General features: G+C 33.5%; 3 protein-coding genes across 3 annotated transcripts; 2 read left to right on the plus strand and 1 right to left on the minus strand.

The window, feature by feature from the left end:
* Positions 1-103: 103 nt before the first annotated feature.
* Positions 104-7,015, plus strand: LOC144437833 (UPF0489 protein C5orf22 homolog). Its single transcript, XM_078126861.1, has 8 exons — positions 104-188; positions 676-821; positions 2,396-2,545; positions 3,381-3,571; positions 3,602-3,789; positions 4,614-4,792; positions 5,630-5,848; positions 6,396-7,015. The coding sequence occupies exons 1-8, from the start codon at positions 105-107 to the stop codon at positions 6,631-6,633; spliced, it is 1,395 nt and encodes a 464-aa protein (XP_077982987.1). The 5' UTR covers position 104; the 3' UTR covers positions 6,634-7,015.
* On the minus strand, positions 7,015-14,011 carry LOC144437389 (nucleolar protein 9-like). The gene is made up of 11 exons (XM_078126317.1): positions 13,852-14,011; positions 13,049-13,486; positions 12,541-12,651; positions 12,056-12,212; positions 11,255-11,444; positions 10,621-10,735; positions 9,990-10,159; positions 9,121-9,381; positions 8,333-8,597; positions 7,915-8,042; positions 7,015-7,269 (listed from the first exon to the last, which is right to left on the minus strand). The coding sequence occupies exons 1-11, from the start codon at positions 14,009-14,011 to the stop codon at positions 7,015-7,017; spliced, it is 2,250 nt and encodes a 749-aa protein (XP_077982443.1).
* A 68-nt stretch (positions 14,012-14,079) lies between these two features.
* On the plus strand, positions 14,080-20,818 carry LOC144437659 (cystathionine gamma-lyase-like). The gene is made up of 10 exons (XM_078126656.1): positions 14,080-14,113; positions 14,761-14,963; positions 16,482-16,563; positions 17,014-17,219; positions 17,659-17,790; positions 18,339-18,474; positions 18,956-19,108; positions 19,452-19,626; positions 20,091-20,229; positions 20,607-20,818. Exons 2-10 carry the CDS (start codon positions 14,802-14,804, stop codon positions 20,619-20,621), a joined length of 1,200 nt encoding a protein of 399 aa, XP_077982782.1. The 5' UTR covers positions 14,080-14,113; positions 14,761-14,801; the 3' UTR covers positions 20,622-20,818.
* Positions 20,819-22,685: the final 1,867 nt, after the last annotated feature.

Genomic DNA, 22,685 nt, shown 5'->3' on the forward strand with positions numbered 1-22,685 from the left:
AGTACCGGTATATGCTGTAAAAACTTTTTCTACTTCTTAGACGAAGTGGGCGTGGTTCTTGTGACAAGATCTCGATCTTGTCGCTCCTTTAGAAATATATCTAGATGGCGAACACGACGAAACAAGTTACTGGTGGTCTTAAAGTGTACAAAAACCTGCCAGTGTGGATTGTTGAAGGGCACAATGATGTAAGTCTGTTCATGGCATTTTACTTTCCTTTTTTTTTTTTTTTTTTTTTATTAGAAATTTGAGATTTTCTCAACAATTTGTGAGTATTTTTTTGCAAGGCTTTGTCAGCATTCGAGATGTACAGTGGATAATAATATTGTCGTCTCGTTTCTTTTAGTATGTTTTAAAACAACTAAGAAGTTATCAAACAAATATTTATTGTAAACAAGTTTTGATAACGAGTTGTAAAATGAAAATTACAGTGTACCAAATGTAGTGAAAGTACTTCTCTTTTCTCCACACATGTTCATTTAAAGAATTTTTTTCATGCACAAGGCTTAAATACTTTTTGCACTGTGAAGTTTTCAATAAAAGGTTGTTTTTTTCTCTGTTAAACAGTGGCTTTATCATTTTTTCAGAGACAAGAGAAATTTAAAAATACATTAATATTTCATGAGTTACCCTGCAGTATCTGATGATTTTAAAATCTCTCTTTCTCTTTATTAGGTTTTGACACACATATACCGAGGTATAGGATCCAAACATCTACCACTGGATGGAATGACACTAATACATTTTGATTCCCATCCAGATCTATGTATTCCTATTGACATGCCAGCTGATTACGTCTTTGATAAAGACAAATTATCCAGGTAAATTCAAACTCCATACAATATACAGCACACATCTTTGAGTTCAAATTGAAGCAATGCAGGTCCTGGTTGTAATCAAAACCAGTCTTTATTAAAATGTCCTCATGTTTCAATTGTGTATTTGATAGGCTTTCCCTGTCTCTGCAAAAAGTATAGGATGTTCAACATTAGCCTGTCGATTTTGCTAAATTTTATCTAAAACAAAAGTCGTCTCCTCGCCCAATCCGGAGCAATACTGTAATCGCGTGCTGATCAGAGAGTGCCAGAGGCTTTAGTATTCAGTGCTATGGAGTGAGGCGATGACTTTGTTTTAGATGAAACGTAGCAAAAAGGGCACAAACAACTTCGACAGTCTAGTTCAACATATACTCTTTGAGTTAGAGATACTTCATCTTATGAAAGTAAAACACCAGATTCTCACTAAGAATGCTTACATACAAGACAGGCTGAGATGCACACACAATACATAGAAAGAAAATCTGATTTTTTAAAGACGGTATGTAAAAACATTGATGAAGAATTTTATTCGGCGTTTTTTATTCAAACTGCAATTCTGTTACCTCTATTCAATACCACAGTGTATAATCCATAGTGTTATTCGAGATGTTGTAGTAATATGCCAATGATTTAATTTTGAGGATACATTTCCAAGATTTCTAAAAAGTCATTTACTTTCCCAGTAGACTGGTTCTGTTATAATCCATGGATTATATTACATAGCATTAAATAATGCAGTGGGCATGTCTACTCAAATAAAAACCAGATATTTTTTTAATACACCTGCTGACATCAGACCGTGGACAAACCGAGACTGTTACAAACAGGGAAAGTAAACAACTGAATTGGATTAATAACACTTGGCACAGCATGTTGAAACAGGAGAGACTTGTATTACATACCATATGGATGAGGTGACCATATGGATGAGGATTGAGTATTTATTTTGGATTTTTAATTTGTAAAACAATTTTGTCATGGCTTCCTATTTGAAAATCAATGTGAAACAACATTGACCAAGTCCTTGTTTGTAACTAAATAAATTGCAGAAGATTAATAAATGTGTAAAATGTTTGTTATTGTACATACAATAACAAACTTTTTACACATTTTTGCAATGTATTGAGTTACAAACACAGACTTATCAATGTTGTTTCATATTGATTATTCAAGTAGGAAGCCATGATAAAATAGTCTTATATATTAAAAATCCCAATACAAATAAATACTGATCCCATCCATATGGCCACTTTAATAATAATAATAATAATAATAATAATTTATTTATAAAGCGTCAGTATCCACAAAAATGTGATCAAAGACGCTGAAAGCAAATCATACACTACAAATATCAGTTAAAAAGCAGTTTTAAAAAGTAAAGTTTTAACAATACCATGCTTTCTATAGGATGACGTAAGATACTATTATGAAGTATTCAGGATTGGATTCTAGCTACAGATACAGGACAGTTGTCCAGTCGGCCATCTTTAATTATACTTTTTGTAAATTGAATTGTTCATCCATGTATAGTGGCAACACCTAGACTCGGTATTTCTTTCTTTCATCTTGTTTTTTAGTTCTCTGAGTATTGAAAATTGGATTCTACCAGCCGTATATGCTGGCCACTTCAATACTATTGTATGGGTCAAACCACCGTGGGCTAATCAGCTACAAGACGGAAAGTACACCTTTCAAACTGGCAAACACAAGGATAATGGAAAACTCAGGTACTTACTGACTTGTGTGAAGAAGACAACGTTAAGTATAGTATACCTAATGGTGACTTTAAAGGAATAATAGAAGAATGGTATTGTCGTAATATAAGAAATTCAAAGCAGGAGCACAATTTATAATTGACATCTGGATGTTTACATATTATTTTATTGATTTGATTTTATAGATTAATTTTAGAGATATTAATATTTCATTTCTACAGATAATCAAATCATGAAAGCCATTGTTTTAAATGTAGTGTTGGACATGACAGATGCACTCTTGAATCTCAACAAAATAAAAAACTATTTTGTTTATACCTGAATAGATGATAACTAGAGTGGACTGCTAATTTGGCTTGATATGTCAGTTTATATAACCAAGTATGATGAAAACTTCACCACAATGCACAATTGTTTTCTTTCAAACCTTTCACACAGATGAGGAAGAACAAATCATTCAGTTTTCACATACTATACCATGCATGTGCCTGGTTCAACAAAAAAATATGGAATATATACTTTGGTCGTTCTATGTCACGACAATGCGCGTGTATGTCTTTGATTCTGATGTGTTCGAAATATGAGTCAAAATGTTCAAAATTGTCATTATTTCCCTGATTTTTTTTATTTTATTGCCAATTATGTAAGTATTTTATTCCCCAATATTTTTCTTCATTCAGTCGGAAAATACTCGTGATCTAAGGGTTGTCACTATTCGTCTAGCGATATGTAGTGACAAGGGCCCCTTAGGTCATTCATATTTTTCTTGGCTGAATGAAGAAAAACATCAGGGAATATCAAATTATTATATTTTCAAGAATTTTTTGTTTTTGTTTATATTTTCTAGGGTAACATGTACAGATGACTATTTCCTGAGTGACACATTGTATGCTGCAGCAAGTGACCTTGACATTGACCCTGATAGACCTATGTACAATCCAAAAAGTGTTACTTTACATGTTGTTACATTATCACAAGAAATAACGACTGGGATTGCCCCATCACAAAATGTAGAAAGCAGAAATGTAGATAAAGAATGTCAAACATTAGAAAAAGAAAATATGGAAGCTGATTTGATGAATAGTGAGGATAACAAGAGAACTGAGATTAGCAAACACATGGCTGGAAATTCTAAAACTTTTGACAATGTGAAGTCAGTTTTGACCGAAGCTATCGACAGAGGGAGAGCATATGTACTTGATATTGATCTAGACTTTTTTTCAACAAAGAATCCATTCAAAGAGGTTTATACACAGGTTTGTATGCAACTTAAAATTATTACACATTTTTGTGATTTTTTTCTAAATGAGAATGCATGCTCTATGTGCAGTTCATGAAAATAATGATAACTGCCACTCAATATCTTTTGTCCCATCTCTATTCATCCATCCATTTATTTATCTAGAATAATATGATGACCTGATGATATTCTGTTAACAGGCCGAAAGCTAGCCGGAACTTTTGGAAACCCTTTGAGTTTTGACCAAAAATGTTTATCAGCTTCAATGAAAGATCAATTGATTTACATAGGTTATATATAATACACATTCTGAAACTATGTCCAATTTGACATTCATATGAGGACCGTCAACCAAGACAGATCAAAAGCTCAATGCTAAAAACTGTGAACTGCTTGTTTGTTATAACCTGTGTAAATCCTTCGAGTTTTGTTGACATTTCATTTGTGTTTCTAGAAATAATATAATGTAAGATTATTTACAATGTACCTATTTTCAGGAAAGTGGAGCTCTAACGATATTATTATTATAACCCTTTCACCATTATTACATTTATCTTTCTGTTGATCATTAATCTCAAATCAAAGTTATCCTGTGCACGGTGTTATCTATCAATCTATCATTTCATCCATCCACTTATAGATTCAGTTACATCTAACTGTCTGTTCCTGCACCTGTTCATCTGATCAGATCAGAGTGTAATAGGAGAAATTAGCCACCTGTAGAATTCTACAATCTGTTTCCATGGAGATCGATATTCAAACACATTTTTTTTTTAAACCATAGACATTGGAGATAATCAGTTAAACAATGCTAAAACCAGTTGTAATGTTTCTCTTTAGAAGCAAATGGCCATACTTGAGGAATTGTACCATTTTGAAAAGCCAAAAGACAAAAGCTCAGAATGCCTAGAAACATGTACAGTACAGCGTAGCCAGCAACTTGAACAGCTAGAAAAGATTTTACAAGATGTTTCATCTGACAAAGAATTCACCCCAATTGAGATTGAGAAAAACTGGAGGTAATTTGTTTGTTTGTTTGTTTGTTGTTTTTGTGTATAACACAATGCTGCTAATAACTTGAAGCATTTTATTAAATCTATTTGAATCTATTTGATTAAAAGATATTAAATCTATTTGATGGAAAAAATATCAAGATGGTTTGATTACAAAATAACTAATTTATTTTGTGTAGGGGGATATGATAATTTCCATTTGTATCATGGTCACCACTTGGTGGCAGTGTAACCACAAGTAACAGTTTACAACACAAAACCATCCCATAATTCTTACTACCTGAAGTAGAACTTTAACTTGTGCTATGAAATCAAGATAGAGATCAACAAACACATCTTTGAGAATACTTGGATAACACTCCCTGTGTGGAAGAAAAGGTTATGGTGCCATTTTCTTCAAAATAACTGAGTGACTAAATTCTCATTAAATTTTGAGGGAAAACTCTGCCACATTGTCAGCTGAAATGAATTAGAAAAATTGCAAATTATGTAGTTGGTGACAACACTATTTTGGCTTCTACTAATAAAAATTATGATTGCTAAGAGTTACTAAGGTGGCAAAGGTGTGATTTTTACAAGTTACCCAGGCGACAAAACTGCAATTTTTGAGTTAGCTAGGTGACAAAGTTGTGATTTTTGAGTTAACCTAACTGGTCAAGTTGGTGATTTTTGAGTTACCTAGGTGGCCAAGTTGTGTTTATTTTTAGTTAACCTGGGTGGTCAAGTTGTGATTTTTTTTGTTACTTAGGTATCGGTTAAGGATGCAAAAATTGGGATGCAATAATTTCATGGAATAGTATGTGTAGATCTCTCAGGAATTGAATTGAATGTCATTATTTGCAGGATACAGAAATTTCTAGACTTGATAATGGACATGAAAGCAAGTGGGAAATCTGACGATATTGACTATAATTTGATTCATCAAGCTGGAATGACATGTGATGATGATGATGATGAACTTCCACATCATGTCAGCAACCTGCAAGAAATCAGTGGTTTAGTGGTTGCTATGGAAACATTAATGTCAGGGTTACCAAGACCATCAATGGTTACCATGGCGAGGTAAGAAGAGTTTAGAAATATGTCTAACATCCTCTAATTTATTTTACAAGACTTCACAGTTTAAAACAGAATGTAAATATTTTTTGTTAATGGAAATGGAGGCTGTTTGCTTTCTTTACATAGTAATATATTTTTATCTGACCAGCAATGATGTCTATTTCATTTCTGCTATTATTCCCTGGGTAATTTTTGCTGCTTTTACAAAACCTTTTGGCTGCAGAGTTCTGTGATTTACAATAATGGATTTTTATTGCTATTTATTATTTGATGATGATGATGATGATGATGATGATGATGATGATGATGCATATGGGGTAAAAAATTGAAATATATTGGACAATCCTCCAAAAATTGTGCCTTAGGCTTTGCCATTATGTGACACTCCCCCACCCCCATAAAGACATACTGTATGCAAATGCCATGTAACTGTTTCCCTTCCACAAACACACTACACACACACACGCATGCACACACACACACACACTGTATGCAAGCAAAAAATACAAGCCTGACTTTGTCTAGAACAATGTACAATTTTGTCTTGTAGGTCCAGTTATGATGATTACTGTCCAAAAGAACAAGTAGATGGCATCCAACACAGTGTACTACGACTACTACAGTCACTCTATGGTAAAACTGATGTACAGATTGACTACTGGGAGTATTTGGATGAAGATGAGGTTCCCTTAGCAGATGTTGAGGATGTGGAGGATGATGACGCCGAGAATTTAGTTTTAAAACAGGGTGAAGCAGAGAGAAAGGAAAGCCAGAAAAAGAGCCAGTAAATAGGATGCAGAACCAACAACAGCCATGATTTTAGTCACCGTGTTAGTCTAACACAGTAACAGTACACGAATGGTAATATTCTTGCCATTATTGCCTTTATTTTGACCATAGGTGGCAGTTTACTTGCATCACCACCAAGAACTGCTATTGTGCTATGAATTTGGTTGCTGTGTCATTTATAAATGAGTCTAACAGTGTACATGAATGGTCACCATTACTGCCTGATTTTGACCATAGAGGGCACTGTTTACTTGCACTGATACAGGAGTTTGAAGTCAAGTGAACCATTTTGCAACATTTATAATATCATGTATTTATTTACTATAAAACATGAAAATAAAGTTTTTTAAAACTAAGTATGAAAGAACAAAGAAGTCTGGTTATGGAGTCCTTGTTTTTTTCTTCTTTTTTGTTTTCTTTGTAGTGGTATTGATACCTTTGGTTGGTGATATATGGTCCTTTCCAACCATTTTTTCCACAGCTTCACTACTTTCTATAGCCTTCGATATCTCTACAGTAGACTCAGAATGTTTAGATTGCAAACGTTTTGCTTTCTTTTTGCCAGATTTGACCTTGTCACCTTTCCTTTTCTTGAATAAATTATCAATTTCATCATTGTCATCATCATCTATGACCTGTAAATAAAATGACAGAAAACAAGTAAATTGTTATTACAATAAAAGATTCACTCGGCTGATTTTCCAGTCACTTGTTGTCCCAAGTTGTTGATCTTAATGTGAATTGTGTCTCAGAAATAACCTCCTTAAACTTTTGCTGTTACTTTGTTCAAGAAAATTCAAATCCACTCATTAAAATCAAGAAAAAAATTCAGGGGTCACCTTGTAAATTTTTGAAGTAGAGGTCAAAATGTCGTCAAAATTAAGCCATTTTGGAATCCAAAATGGCCGCCGTATATAGTGTAACTCTATGGAAAAATAAGTTGTTGTTGATTTCCTTGAAAACAATATAGCTGACCCCCTCATTTTTTTCATTGGGTCCAAAAGCAAATTTCCATATGGCAAAGTTTGGAGAAATTTGAAGAACCTTTTCACTGAAATTCATCCCCAAGGTGCATTCTACAACAAAATGTCTAATAAATCAACCATGCAAACTGGATCCAATAATGTCCAACTCTGAAAGGTTTGACATCTGACAGGTTTATGTGACATACAATTATTCAAATTCAGAATGCACACTAAAAAAGCTTTCTTTATCTTTTATCTTGTATCCACTAAATAGCCCTCTCTAGTGGCAAAGTTAAGTTCAGTTTAATTGCTAACCGTATTCTCTGTGGTTTTCTCTGCTGTAACACTATCAAAACCCAATGCTGCCATTTCTTTCTGGTACTTCATATCCTGTTTTTGTTTTGTATCAGTTTCTTTTTTCTGTTTCTTAGATGATGTCATTTCTGAAATGAGAAACATAATTGTGAGGGTAGGATAAGTATGTAAATGAGTGAATCATAAATAAAACACAAAAGTTTCAGGATATTTGAACTATGACCTATTGCTAACTATGATGTCACCACTTGTCGCATATTTGGTAAAACACACTAGAAGTACCAGGATGTTTCAACTATGACCTTAACTGTGTCACAACATTACTTGTCAACATATTTGGTATTTTTACACTTGAAAGTCCCAGGATGTTTGAACTATGACCCATATCTAGCTCTGGTCACAACAATTCAATACTTACCTCCATCTCCAATGAGATCAGAGAACATTTTTCTTTTCTTTTCCTCTCTTGTTTGGATATCTTTCCAATCTTTCTGTCTGTTTTTGAAGTGACCAATGGCACAATTTCTGAAAACAAATCGTCCAAAACGATCTTGACTCAGCTGAGATTCTTTCTTTACCAGTTCCTCTGCAATCATGTATTTGTTCTTCAGTGTGGTCACACTCCATATTGAGTCTACTGTTCTACTGCCATTTTTTGTACACGACATTTTTAGATACCATCCCTGTAAATGCATGCATAAGTCAAACAACAACACTGGTACAGTGCTAGAAAATATTAATATACAGCTTTGTCAGAAATCCATGATCTTGAAAGAATTATTTTATTATTTATTTTGAAAACCATACTATCATTTCATTTTCATCCAGGTTTTCCTCAAGCTCACATGCCTGAATGGTTACATGTTCTGAATAGTGCGTCAATCTGCTGACAAAGACTGAAATATGCAGTCAAAAATTTCAGGTAACAATTTTCAAATTTGTGTTTGTGTTTGGAACACAAGCTTAATGTAATACACAGTGTTTTCATTATGTTTCAAAAAAAGAACACATTAGGATTCCATATCCTTTGTATCAACAACTTTTTAAAAATATAATCCTTTCAAGAAATTCTTGTTTCCAATGAGTTAGTAATCCCGCGGCCATTTTGGATTTGAATTATGTTCTTCACAAAATCCTACATAATAGGTTTAAACTTCAACAGTAACCTCCAATAAACAAACACATATTTCCATACATTTTCCTTACCCTGAATTTCTCCAATATTTCATCCTTATTCTTCTCTCCTACTGAGTTAGATTTGAAAAATGCTTCCACAATATGGCTGCCTGACTGGTTACAGGCAAGAGTAAAGAGTTCTCCTTCTGTCAGATTCAAAAAACTGTTGACAATTTTTTGGCAATTATTGAATTTCAACAATTGTTGAAGTAGTAAAGAGCCCTGTAGGTTGACGTCCTGTAATTCAACATTTTTAGTTTCTTCCTTTGAAGTGCTGTCTTCCTCTTTGTTCTGCAAAAAACATGATTTTGGGAATAAAATGGATGACAATCTCAGTATATACACCAATACTATTGTATTTACTTTATAAATAAATTCTACTCTATGGACTTTCAGCTGATGACCAAAATTAAATTTTAGACTCAAATCGTAATCATATGTTACAACCCCCTTTCAATAATGGAATATTCAACATACATACTTATTTTTGCCAGAGGTTAAAAAGAAATCAAACTTTAAATATCAAGTGAGGAAAGAAAATTATATAAATAAATACATTGGCAACTGAAAATCAATAGCAGAGATTATATGATGCCAAAGATGAATTTTTGTGTTTTATGGATAAAAAAAACCTTTATTATAGTATGTCATTTCATGAGCAAATGGTTGAAAGTTGGAATTTAGTCTTATTTTGTGTTTGTTGACTTCAGTGTACACAAGAAATTTCTCTTTCTATCAGTGAAGAGTTTATAAAACTAAACTTTAGTTTATACAGAATTACATATTCATACTTAAGAGTCTTGTAGACTTAATACATCCAAATATAACTACAAGCACTCATCAAATACCCTTAGTATGCCACACTTGCACTCTCACGTCATTGGGCTCTGTCATAATACCTTCTTTTTTGTGGTTTTTCCATCAGTATCTTTATCTTCACTGTGTTCTGTTTGAATTTGGTAGAAGACTTCATAGGTTGTGAAAGAAGCAAACAATTGAACACAACAAAGCTGTCTTGATTTGGGTTTATGACAGTGAAATGACTCCATCAATGCCTTCAATAATAATCCTGTAATGACACAAATCCAAATAAATTAATATAAAAATCTAAAACATTAAAGTTATAGTGTCTCGTTAAACAAACTGTTCAACTTGTTTTACGCTTTCCTCAACTCTTTTCCATTTTTTGATCTGATCATACTGTCAAGTTGTTTGAATGAAAAGCTTAGAAAAATATGTGATCAGGGGTTAAGTATGAAAATATTGGCCTGATAATTTAGACCAGTATCTGTCCTTGTGAAATGTCATTCTTTTCTTTGTGTTTGAACATAGACACTACTCTTGAGCAAATTCAACTATTTTGTACATCCAAGGGTTGATTTTGTCTTTTTGGGTTTAACTTGTAAATGACCGGACATTTTGATTATCACCAAGTCTACTAAACTGAACGAGAAACTGTGTTCTTTAGATTAAGTTTATACTGTACCAAAATGGCCTCCATTAGAAGCTGTGATGTCAAAGACAGCTTACCTTGCTTTGTATTGAATCTGACACAACTTTCTGCAAGGCGGATAATAACACCAATATGATTCATTGCCAAGATGTCTTCAAATCCTGGTTCACACTCCTCAAACACTTGTTCAAACTGAAAAGGACAGGCTGTATTTACTTTCATAAATAAATGTTTGGACATTCTACTTTTACTCAAATACCCAAAATAATAAATGATAGTTTCTAATAAGTTGTGAATTTGAACTATCATTGACTTGATGAATCCTGCCTTCTGACACACACTTAGTAAAAATTCAATTTTACACAAAATTTTATAAATTCAATCATTTCAAAATCTGAATAAAATATAAACACCATTTTACAGATTCTAGTTAAAAAATATGATGAAGAGTACAAACAATTTGTGAAAATATCAGAATTTTTCTCTTTTTAAATATTTTTTTCATGCACATGATTTCACCGACAGGAACACTTTGCTGCATAAATGAAGGATATCAAGACTGAAGCTATATTTACATAGTATCCCATAATATTTGTCTTTGTTCAGTCAGATAAATACAAGTGACCTAAGGGGTCTTGTCACTACAAGTTGCTAGATGAGGAGTTGCAAACCCTTAGGTCATGAGATTTTGTATCATAAAACTCGTCTTACTCTCTCCTTTGTTGATATTGATGATATATACTTCTGAAGTACATAATTTGCAATGGGATGTACTGCCAGTTGTACTACTTTTCCCGCTATTTTTTCTGAGTATAGCTGGTTGGTGATGTCATCATTGCCAACTTTTAGAAGCACTTCAGCAAGATGGCTGCCAACCTCATGGGTGAATATTGTAGGCAGTCTGTTAATGAAAAACATCAGAGAAAATAAAGACATACTTGAAGATAATGTATGTGATATGGCAATTTGAAAATCTCTTGATTTAACCCCATGTTTTACTTCTGAACAATCGTAATTTTTTTTATATTTTATCTTGAATAAAACACACATTGCAAATGTTGGCCAATCCCCTAATCTAACTTTGGCTCAACAGTCACTGCAATGTTTCCTCTCTTCAAAATATAATTTCTTAATATGTAAAGTATTTTTTCCATGTTACAGTGATAAAATTACTATACTACTATACTACTATGATTTCTTCTAGTAATGGCATTTTGAAAATTACAAACACAATTGTTGATTCTTTATATTAAATTCTCTATTATATGTTTAAAGCCTACACTGTGGTAAGGCCAAATTGAAAAAAATCATATGGTTCCGATTACACTCAATTTTAGAATTGGTGGGGTAGGTAGATTTTTTATTTTATTTTATTATTATATTTTTTTTCCATGTGTAAGAGTCTACTTCAGGTAGTTATATTTTCCATATGGTTTCTGAGTTATTGGTTTCTTACAGCCCATGTGATTAACTAACGGTTGCCATGACAACATAAAACATACAGTGACTTACTTCTGTTTCTCCTCTTCTGAAGTCTCTGAACTGTTAGATTCTTCACATTGTGACATGATGACCTGACACAGGTCAGTGCAAAGGTCAGAGTTCACTTGTTGTAAAACTAAAAGTATGGACTGAAGAACAGGATTACTAACTGGGTTAATCATCAGATCTGTAAGATTACAGGAGAATGTAGTCAAAACTAAAAGTCAAACTTGATAAACTGTCCAGCTCTAGATAAAAACAAGAAATTGGGTATTCAAATTACAGTTGAATATTGGGTGTTTTTTTTTTCATTTTGTCTTATTATGCAAATTGATGTCTTCCTTACAATCTACCCACTCACTGACTGACCACATTAAAGATGCTTCACTCTATGTTGACAAGTCTGTCTGTCTGTGTCTGTCTGTGTCTGTCTGTGTCTGTCTGTCTATGTCAAACCCTGAATGTGTATACTTTGATGACAAGGAGTGTATGAATTCATCTTCTTTCTACTTTACCTTTGATGTCTTCACGTTTCAATACCAATTTTGTCAACTTTTTCAGCATTTTGGTGAATTTCTTTGAAGGTGTTCTTTTCACTTGTGGTGGTTTGGTTTGTTTTGGATTCTCTGTAGGTGAAATAATAAAGTTATTAAAACTGAAATATTATGGTTTGTATAGAACTGACATCTAAAAATACTGTGTTTGTGTCATCATCAAAATGTCAATTTTCACAGCCTATTTATGCATCTAGATACAACTGCCCTGACACTATTTTTCACAGGATTATATAAATACATACCTGTTAAGATATGACTATGTTGGAAATCAATGCTATATGCATAGTACTTCAAGGATTGTATGATCCTTAAGTAGTTGAAAAAGTTACACATATTTTATAAAAATAGGTTGACAGTGCCACACGAATAATTTACAATGTTTTGACCATGTTGTACAAAAGAGATTTATGAAAATGGGGATCACTATTACTATCATGATGAGTTTATCTTTCACAAGCATGCCTACCTTTATTTTGTTGTTGCCTTGACAACCTACTTCTAACCACAGACTCAGATACTTGCACTCCTCCTAAGACTTCAAAGACAGCTCTTAGTACATGACTGGCATACACATCACATAGGACCTCAGATATGTTATCTTTTAGAATGTCACACAGCTGTAAAAGTAAATCATCAAATGATGGAAGGTCTTCCACTTGTTCCTCTGAGTTTTCTTCATCACTCAATATTGGTATCCTAGCAACAATAGTCTGTAGCACATATGCAGCAAATCGATCAAAACAGACTTTTTTGAAATTGCTGGAAAGTCCTCTCAGAAATTTTTGGACTTGTTTCTGTTTCCCATTCCTTATTAAGTTTTCCAGGATCCTACTAACAGTTTGGTTCTGTGACAACTTTACTTCTTCCTTTTCTGTCTGTGCAAATACATTTTGAATGAACAGTTCTGTAGAAAAAAAGGAAAAAGATGGGAAAATATTAATCTATATTATCACCTCCCACTGCACAGTGTGTGCTCCAATTTAAGATCGATTAAGCCAGTGGTTCTTGAGACATTGAGACAGACAGACAGACAGACAGACAGACAGGTTCACACACACAAACTTGTCGGACACTTGAGTTACACAAGATGAAATTTATTACAAGAGCCTCTGTAAGGTTTTAGGTCAATTTGGAACTGTTGCCTGTGGTGTTAGGGTTAGTTCTCGAACGGTGTGCACCAACTAGTATAAAATCTAGGTGTAATGTTGTCAACAGTTTTTATACCACGTGGTGATTGCATCAACGACACGAGGTTCAACTTCAATTTACCTTTGTCTTCTTCCGTGTCGAATTCTTCGGCCAAAGTTTCTGACACTCTTTTATAATACCCCATGGTCTCTTCATCTAATCTGCCGGGTATAATGCGGTCGGTATCTTCATCTAAGCGCATTTTATCACGGGGACCTTTACCTCTCCTGGGCGCAGCCATATTGTATGAGATTTACCATCGCTAGTGACGTAGAGGGCGCTCAAAAGTACAAGACAGCCGATGTGACGTCATTATTGTTGCTGGGACTCGAGCAGCTGCAAGGTGAGGAATGTAGGTCGGTCGTATCGACATCTGTATCATTGTGTTTTTGAATGTTGAAAAAGTATATAATATGATGATCCTTTGTAGACATAGCTAAAGTTAGCTAATCTGAACATGCAAGTTGAGTTTATAAAGGTGCACACTCATATATATACAATCATATGCTGCAATGCATAGCCTGGAGTATAAGATTTACATGTATAAATTGCCTCAGAAAATATGTAAAATTCACTGACACATGGTCATGCATGTTTGTTGAAAGCTAAGTGAATAATAGTATTTCAACCATGATATGCTTGGTTGTTATGGAAATGTGTTACCATGGTAACATGTCATACAGAGGGAAGATGGTTGCAGAAATATGAATAAATATTTTGGCACAATTTTTAGTGTCCTATTTTATTTTCGTTAAGGAACAATTATACTTTTTCTCACTTAACAAATTGAAGTGTGAAATAGTTTGAAAAATGTTGTTTTGTGTTTTATGGTTTACCTTTGATATGGCTTCTATGTTTTATCTTGTTTTACTGTGTTTGTACTATTGTACGTCTGTTTTCATGTCTGCTTGTGGCAGGCATTTAATGGATGCAATAAACTATTATCTTATCATCATATCTTATTTTAACTTTTGGCCCTTGAATGTACAGAGGTTAGTCTAAACTAGATTGAGTTATAACCCATCACAACAATGGCCACGTCCAACAACACAGACACCAAAAAGTCACCAGGTATGGAAACTCTGGTACAACATGCAGGCCAAGGTTCAGAAGTGTGGTGCACAGATTCTGCTGTAGTACCTCCAATTGTAACAGCCACAACTTTTAAAATACCAGTGATTGGTGTGAGAGGGGTGAGTGGTACTGATGATTTACTCTACTTTCTGATCTAGTAACTTTGCATTGATTTGTATGTATTCTTAGCTTATATCATACCTGTACAGTTGAAGGACTAACACAACTACAAAATGTACTACTATTTTCACTATCCTAGCTTTTTTTATATATTTCCATCTCCGATGAAGAAAATGAATTCTTATTAATTAATTGAAATTGAATGTCAGTCCCTCTTAGACAAGCAAAAATTAAAAAAATTAAAATGTCAGTGAAGATGGCAGAAATATTTTAGTAGCACGTAAATCCTCGAAGTCTACAGATAGGATAATATATTCTTGGTCTGTTGATTCAGCAGAGGAGATGAATCATATTCCAAGTTCAACATGAGTGGATTAGAATGGACTGTGTTCTACAGAGGCTACCAATGTCAATCGACACCACCAAATTCAATATTATCAGATAATATTAATTATGATAAAGTTGCCTGTTTAGGAATCTGGTTTTGAAGTGACTATGTAGCTTTATGACTCTTACTTTATAGAATGGAGTCAAGTATCAATTTACATTCTACTAAATTATATTAAATACATTTAAAATAATTAATTTATTCATTCATTCTTTCACTCGTTCATTCATTCATCCATTCGTTCGTTCGTTCATTCATTCATTCATTCATTCATTCAGTTCTTTTATCTAAAAAAACATACAACCATATTGTCATTCAAATTAATACATTTGTTGTCTGTGCAGTGATGTTTTGTTTACATACAGCTAGGTTCAGACTAGATGAAACATGAAACTGACGTTAGAGAATAAATTATGTCAAAGTTCAAAGGTGAAAGAAAGCAGATGATTAAGAATCAAAATGAGAATAAAAGTGTTTTTCTTTTCACTTGTTCAAGAAATGAATTTGCGATCTGTTCATGTGCCAGATGTTGAAATGCTGACTCACATACAACAGACAAACGTTCTTTGTGTTTTGTTGCCTGATCTATGAAGTGCTGTAACCTTTGACCTGACCATTGACCCAATCAGGCTATATCATGGAAAATCTCTGACATATACATACTTCATTATCCTACAATATCAATATTATTGACAGGAGAGTGTTATACTTTGTCAGCCAACCTAGATGGCCGACGTAGACAGATGGTACATAACTGTCTGCAAAGTTAATATTCAGAAATACTGGTACATGAATAGTAAAGTAACAGAAAATCTAAATATAGATGAAAATTAATATGAATGTCTCAGTATTTAAATAGCTACATGTTACATTTGTGACAGATATGTTATCCTAAACATATATTTTCTACAAAGCTGACTATGTTTATGTCCAATGTTGAAACATATATATCGCTATATCTACAGGACTATGTTTATGCCCGCTGGGGTAATCCAACCAGGAATTCGTTTGAAACTTGTATTGCAGCATTGATCATTTGTGACAGATATGTTATCCTAAACATATATTTTCTACAAAGCTGACTATGTTTATGTCCAATGTTGAAACATATATATCGCTATATCTACAGGACTATGTTTATGCCCGCTGGGGTAATCCAACCAGGAATTCGTTTGAAACTTGTATTGCAGCATTGGAAGGAGCAAAACATGGTGAGTCTTTTTGTTATGTGTATCACAATTGCAGTGTTCTTCATTTACTTTTTAGTAATATAAATGTCCAACTTATGTGATTTGGGGTGGGGGATGTGAAACAAGGGTGGGGGCACAGTGGGGATGTGGAGCTGGTCAATTTTGAATTTCATGTTGTGTCTTGAAGAAAGGAAGTTAAGATAGCCTGGACAAAGTTCTTGTCAGTGTTATTAAAACATGATGTCAACCTGAAGTTACTTGTTGTGGGGACTTACCGGTAGTATTTTACAATATTTTATCAGTTGATCTGTGAGTTTCCCTCCAAAGTTATGGTACAAGGTAGATACATGTATGTACATTTTACCTGATTCCACCATCCCTGTACTCCCACAACCACCACCCCACACACACCACATCAATGTTTCAAATCTTAGCAAAAACTCATAAAACTGGTATGATTGATCATTATAGGTATATCATTTTCATCTGGTGTGACAACTCTGTACTGTGTGACCAATCTACTGAAGGCAGGAGATCACATCATTAGTGGCAATGAGATCTATGGAGGCTGTATTGACCAGATGAGAGAGATCACTTGTAATATGGACATTGAGACAACATTTGTAGATTCTAGGGAACCTAAGAATGTTGCCAATGCTATAAAACCTAATACAAAGGTGAGCATTATACTGTAATGTGTTTAATTCAGTGTTTTGAACAGTTTGGACTTAACATCCAAGTCTTTGTTAAACCTCATGAATTCACAAGGCATCCTTTCCTTTGATTTAATGCAAAGAAATGGCAAGGTCCTAAAAATTCAACCACAGGTATGAGGTAGCAACCAGGACAGTTTGATGTAAATACCACAGAATATATCCAGAAACTGTCAAGATTTAGGATATGTACAGTTGTATGAAAACCGTCAAGGTACTTCCGACTTCCAACTTCCAACTTCCAAATTCCATACAGTTGGGATTTTGAATTCTAAAGTTAACTTATTCACAGACTGTGTGGAAGAGGATCATTTCTAGTAAATAAATATTAGGAATTTCTGCTGATATCATCAATTTGAAAGATATTATATGATATAATTTTTGATATTTTCATTCTTCATAGATGGTATGGATAGAAACACCAACCAATCCAGGACTGCGTCTCTCAGACATCAAGGCAATTGCAGACATCGTACACAAACATGAAAACATCTTTCTGTGTGTCGACAACACATTTAGTTCTCCTTATTTTCAGGTACAGTGATAGGCTTCAATTCTTTTACAGTACCAAGAACTGGACTCGTTTTTTGACATTCTAGTTTTAGATTAGATTAGATTAGATTAGAATAGATTAGATTAGATTAGATTAGATTAGATTAGTTTATTTCAAATCACAAAGATTGAAAGAACAGATATTCAAATAAAACTGGTATAAATTGATGAATTACTTGGATGACCTACAAAGTCAAAGACTTGTTTTATATACATTTTGCCCATTTTAGTTTGTTTGTTCAAGTGAATCAGATGACTTATCACTGTTCTGTTCTGTTCAAAATGCTACAACTTACAAGTTGCAGCTATAAACGTTTTTATTCAGATGAACACATTCATGTACATAGGAACCTTGATTCAACTATCATAATATTCTAATATATAATTGTTGATGTTACCTTCAATGACATTAAAGTTCCTCTACTGACATTGTTAGCAAAGTTGATGGCACATACCAGTTTTCTGGAAACTTGAGTGTACTAAATTATGTCTTCACATTCATGATTTGTTTTATTTCATTTGTTCCTATAGCAACCACTAAAACTTGGAGCTGATTTGGTGATGTCATCTGTAACTAAGTACATTAATGGTCATTCTGATGTCTTGATGGGTATTGTGTGTACAAACAGAGAGGATTTTAATGGCAGACTGCGTAGATTTCAACAGTGTAAGTTATTGTATGTACAAACAGAGATGATGTTAATGGCAGACTGCGTAGATTTCAACAGTGTAAGTTATTGTATGTACAAACAGAGATGATGTTAATGGCAGACTGCGTAGATTTCAACAGTGTAAGTTATTGTATGTACAAACAGAGATGATGTTAATTGCAGACTGCGTAGATTTCAACAGTGTAAGTTACTCTGTTTTACAAACAGGAAATTTCAACAAAAGACCGCATAGATTTCACCAGTGTAAGTTACTGTGTGCAAAAACAGAGATGATTTTAATGACAGATTGCATAGATTTCAAGTATGTTATCATTTTGGTCTGTATATCCCACATAAAATTCCTGTGTTATTGTGTGCCCAGAGATGGAAATTAGAATTAAAAGACACTGCCCTCAGTGTCAGTCAAAATATAATCTACATCAAGTTATGAATTTTTTTGAATTTATGTAAATTTGTATATGTTTCTTTCTTCATCAGTAATTGGTGCAGTACCATCTCCCTTTGATTGTTACCTTGCCAACCGTGGTGTTAAAACTTTACCAATAAGAATGGAAAAACATCAACAGAATGCAACAGCTGTTGCTAAAGCCTTAGAGACAAATCCTAGAGTGGAGAAAGTTCTGTATCCAGGTAATGGTCCTCACAAAGTTTGTAAAATTATTGTTTGAAAACTGTGTCATTTTTTGCATCATTGTACTTTATGAATGTAAATATTTATGCAGTTATTGTGCACCTAAAAAAGTATGTCCATGTAATACTACAAGAAATTACACCATCATAGGTGTGCAGTAATTTACCAAATTGTTCTGCTGGACTATGTCCAAATTCTTAGCATTGAGGTAAACAAAATCCTATTATTAAACACCGAAGTATTTTGTAAAAATGTTCTAGCCAATCCTGACATCTGAAAATTGATGTACACACAATCATGGAAAGATTGAAAACATATTTGTTTTCATTATTTTTTGTCCAGGCTTAGAGTCCCATCCACAGCATGAACTTGCCAAAAAACAAATGAGTGGATTTAGTGGTATGGTTACCATGTGGATAAAAGGTGGTATGGAAGAAGCAAAGATATTCTTTAATGAAGTCAAAGTCTTCACCAACGCTGCTAGTCTTGGTGGAACTCACAGCCTTTGTGAACATCCGTAAGAAGTTTTTTCATTACTTCTTAATTTTATGTAGTACAAAATTTAGACTTCAAAACTTTCATATGCAAGTAATTTTTATGGTACCAAGACTGATAGAAATTTTTTTTGCGGTTGAAGTTAAAGTTTTCCACTAAAGAAGTCCCTATGACAAGTTCCACATTATTTAGTGGTCAAGATACTGTGGTATACAGCAGAGGTAGGACATGAAATGTATACTTGAGGACTTATGAGTTTGAAATTAAAGTAGACATCACAGTTAGTTCTTTTAAGAAATCCTTGATTGAAAAACAGCAACATGTATTTGGATTCTTATAACAGACAAAAATAAGACTTACCATGCCATTTGTCCTTGTGAACCAAATTAATTCAAATAAAATTTATCAGAATGAAAAGGTTTCAACTTTTTTTTTTCTCTTTTTACAATACATCACCTTGTGTTATGTTAATTTGTTTGTTGCCAGGGCAACTCTGACCCATGATGGTTTGTCTCCTGAAGAGAGAGCAGATCTTGGTGTGAGTGATAACATGGTTAGAATGTCTATTGGATTAGAGACTGACACAGACTTGATTGCTGATTTGGAGCAAGCCCTCAAACTTGCCGTAAGTGTGTGAAAAAAATACTCCTCTAAGACTGAGAGTACACTTTATTGCAAGTAATCAAACAATTTGGCTCAGATTAAGAAATTAGGACTTGATAATTTTGTTACAAATCAAAATTTCTTATCAGAAAGTCTTTTTTGAAACAGATCCTAAATTTTACTCGTGTCTTGTCAACACTATAGTATACACCTAAATATGCTGAGAAGACATTGTCGGCAAAAATTTTGAACTGTTTCCTAAAATATTTTGATTTTAAATTTTCAATTTGTAAGAGCATAAATATTGATTACTGCAGATAAATAATGCATGCAAATAGCAACATACAAAAAAAAAACTTTGTCTGTAGTGTAACAAGGTGTTGATTCTATTTTTTTCAGATTCCAGAGATTTAAGTTCTTGGGTGATACTGTCCTCTAGTGGCCACCAAGAGAAATGAATCAGAAAACATTGAAGAGGTACTATCAAATCATGATAATCATACTGCCAAGGATGTTTTTTAAGTTCTATCAACTATATACATTTTATAAAATGGCTATGTGGATAAGGATTTGGTATACATTTTGAAGTTTTAATTTATAAAATAATTTTATCATGGCTTCCTACTTGGTAAATCAATGAGAAACAACATTGACCAAGTCTGTGTTTGTAACTAAATACATTGCAAAAAGCTAGCATGTGTAAAAAGTTTACACATTTATAAATCTTTTGCAATGTATTGAGTTACAAACACTGACTTTGTTTATATTGTTTCACATTGATTTTTCAGGTAGGCAGCCGTGATGAAATTGTTTTATAAATTCAAAATCCAAAATAAATCCCCAATCCTCATCAATATGGCCACTCGTATGAAAAAGGTCATCATAATGTTTATATTTCTATGTATGATCTTGATTTGCAATCGTGGTGAACATCTTAATTATGTTAATCTTCCCCAAAATAAAATGATGCTGAAAATACAATTCAATCTAGATTTTGTGTGTATGCATATGTATGCTCTCGATAAGAGTGAACAAACCCCCTCCCCCATAATAAATTATGTCTTGATTTGAGCATAGTGTATCTACACTCCTCCTTCTAACCTGTCCCAACTAGATGTAAATTGCATCATCTGCCTCAGCGCTTTAAGAATTGCTGTGTAGTTTACTATACAAATCACAGTCAAGCTACTGAACTGGTCTGATGAAGTGGACAGAGGACTGTGAAGTTAACAGTCCTTGGGAAGATCACCAACTATTGATGGAAAGTGGAACGGCAGCAATTATTTTCAGATTTTCAAAAAAAACCACACAATATGTAAACACTAAATCCACAATAACAAAAATGCATAATGCAAAATATGATGAATGTGTAATGGTGGTTTGAAATTGATTTCCCTGCCTAAAAAAGTTCAACAATTAACCAAAAGAATGTTGTCAACTTTCAATCAGAAGGAGAAGCTCAAAATATAAAACGCGATGGTCTATTTCTGTATGATGGACTTGTAATGGTGGCCTCTAATTTTGCTTGGGACATTTAGTGGCATGGTCTGAGGCTGAGGGTCATTTTATGCAACTTGACACACAGAGTTTCAATTGAGTGTGTTCTAGCTAAAGCTAAAGCACTATTCATAGATTGATTACATGTAATTGAAATGATAAAGTGGACCATGACATGTGAATATCACGTGCAGTCGATGCTACACATTCATCTTCATGTCTAGTGTGTGCTTTCAATTGAATGATGAAAGCCATTACAGTAGACTGCACCTCCAGGACAAAATCCTTCAATTCGCTCAAAACATTGCCATGTGAAAATTTGTTCCTGGTCCTTTTGAAATGATAAAAGAAATTTGAAAAATCACTGCCTTGTTTTCAAGGAAATCAGCCATCTTATATTTTCTCCACAGTATTCAGAGGCCATATTGGATATGAATATGCAAATACTGAGTTTGAATGTTACTGTTGCGCATGCGTGAATAAAACTATTTGCATAATTTGCATAATATCATAATGACATCATGCTGGATATTTAACAATAGCTCATCTATAAACACACCGTATTTACACTAAATGACATTTAAAACCAATATAATAAAATATTTATAACATTTTGACCTCTATTTTCAACAAATTGTTTGATGATGCCCAATTTTTTTTATTGATTGTAACTGAGCATAGGATGCAGTTTTCTTGAACAAAGTAAAAGCAAAATTTTAATAACAGTTTTTTGCGAAGTACATTTTCTGCTAACACAAAATCGTGCTGGCTACAATCAACATTTACAATTTTACCAAATGTGGTTTGTTTGTATAAAGCTGTTTTTGTCTACCATAACATCAACATAGCAATTGCTTCACTCTTATTTGGAAATCTGCAACCTAGACTACAGATTTATACACACACACACACACACACACACACACACACACACACACACACACACACACATACACACACACACACATACACACACACACA

The sequence above is a fragment of the Glandiceps talaboti genome, chromosome 7 (assembly GCF_964340395.1).
Source record: "Glandiceps talaboti chromosome 7, keGlaTala1.1, whole genome shotgun sequence".
NCBI lineage: Eukaryota > Metazoa > Hemichordata > Enteropneusta > Spengelidae > Glandiceps > Glandiceps talaboti.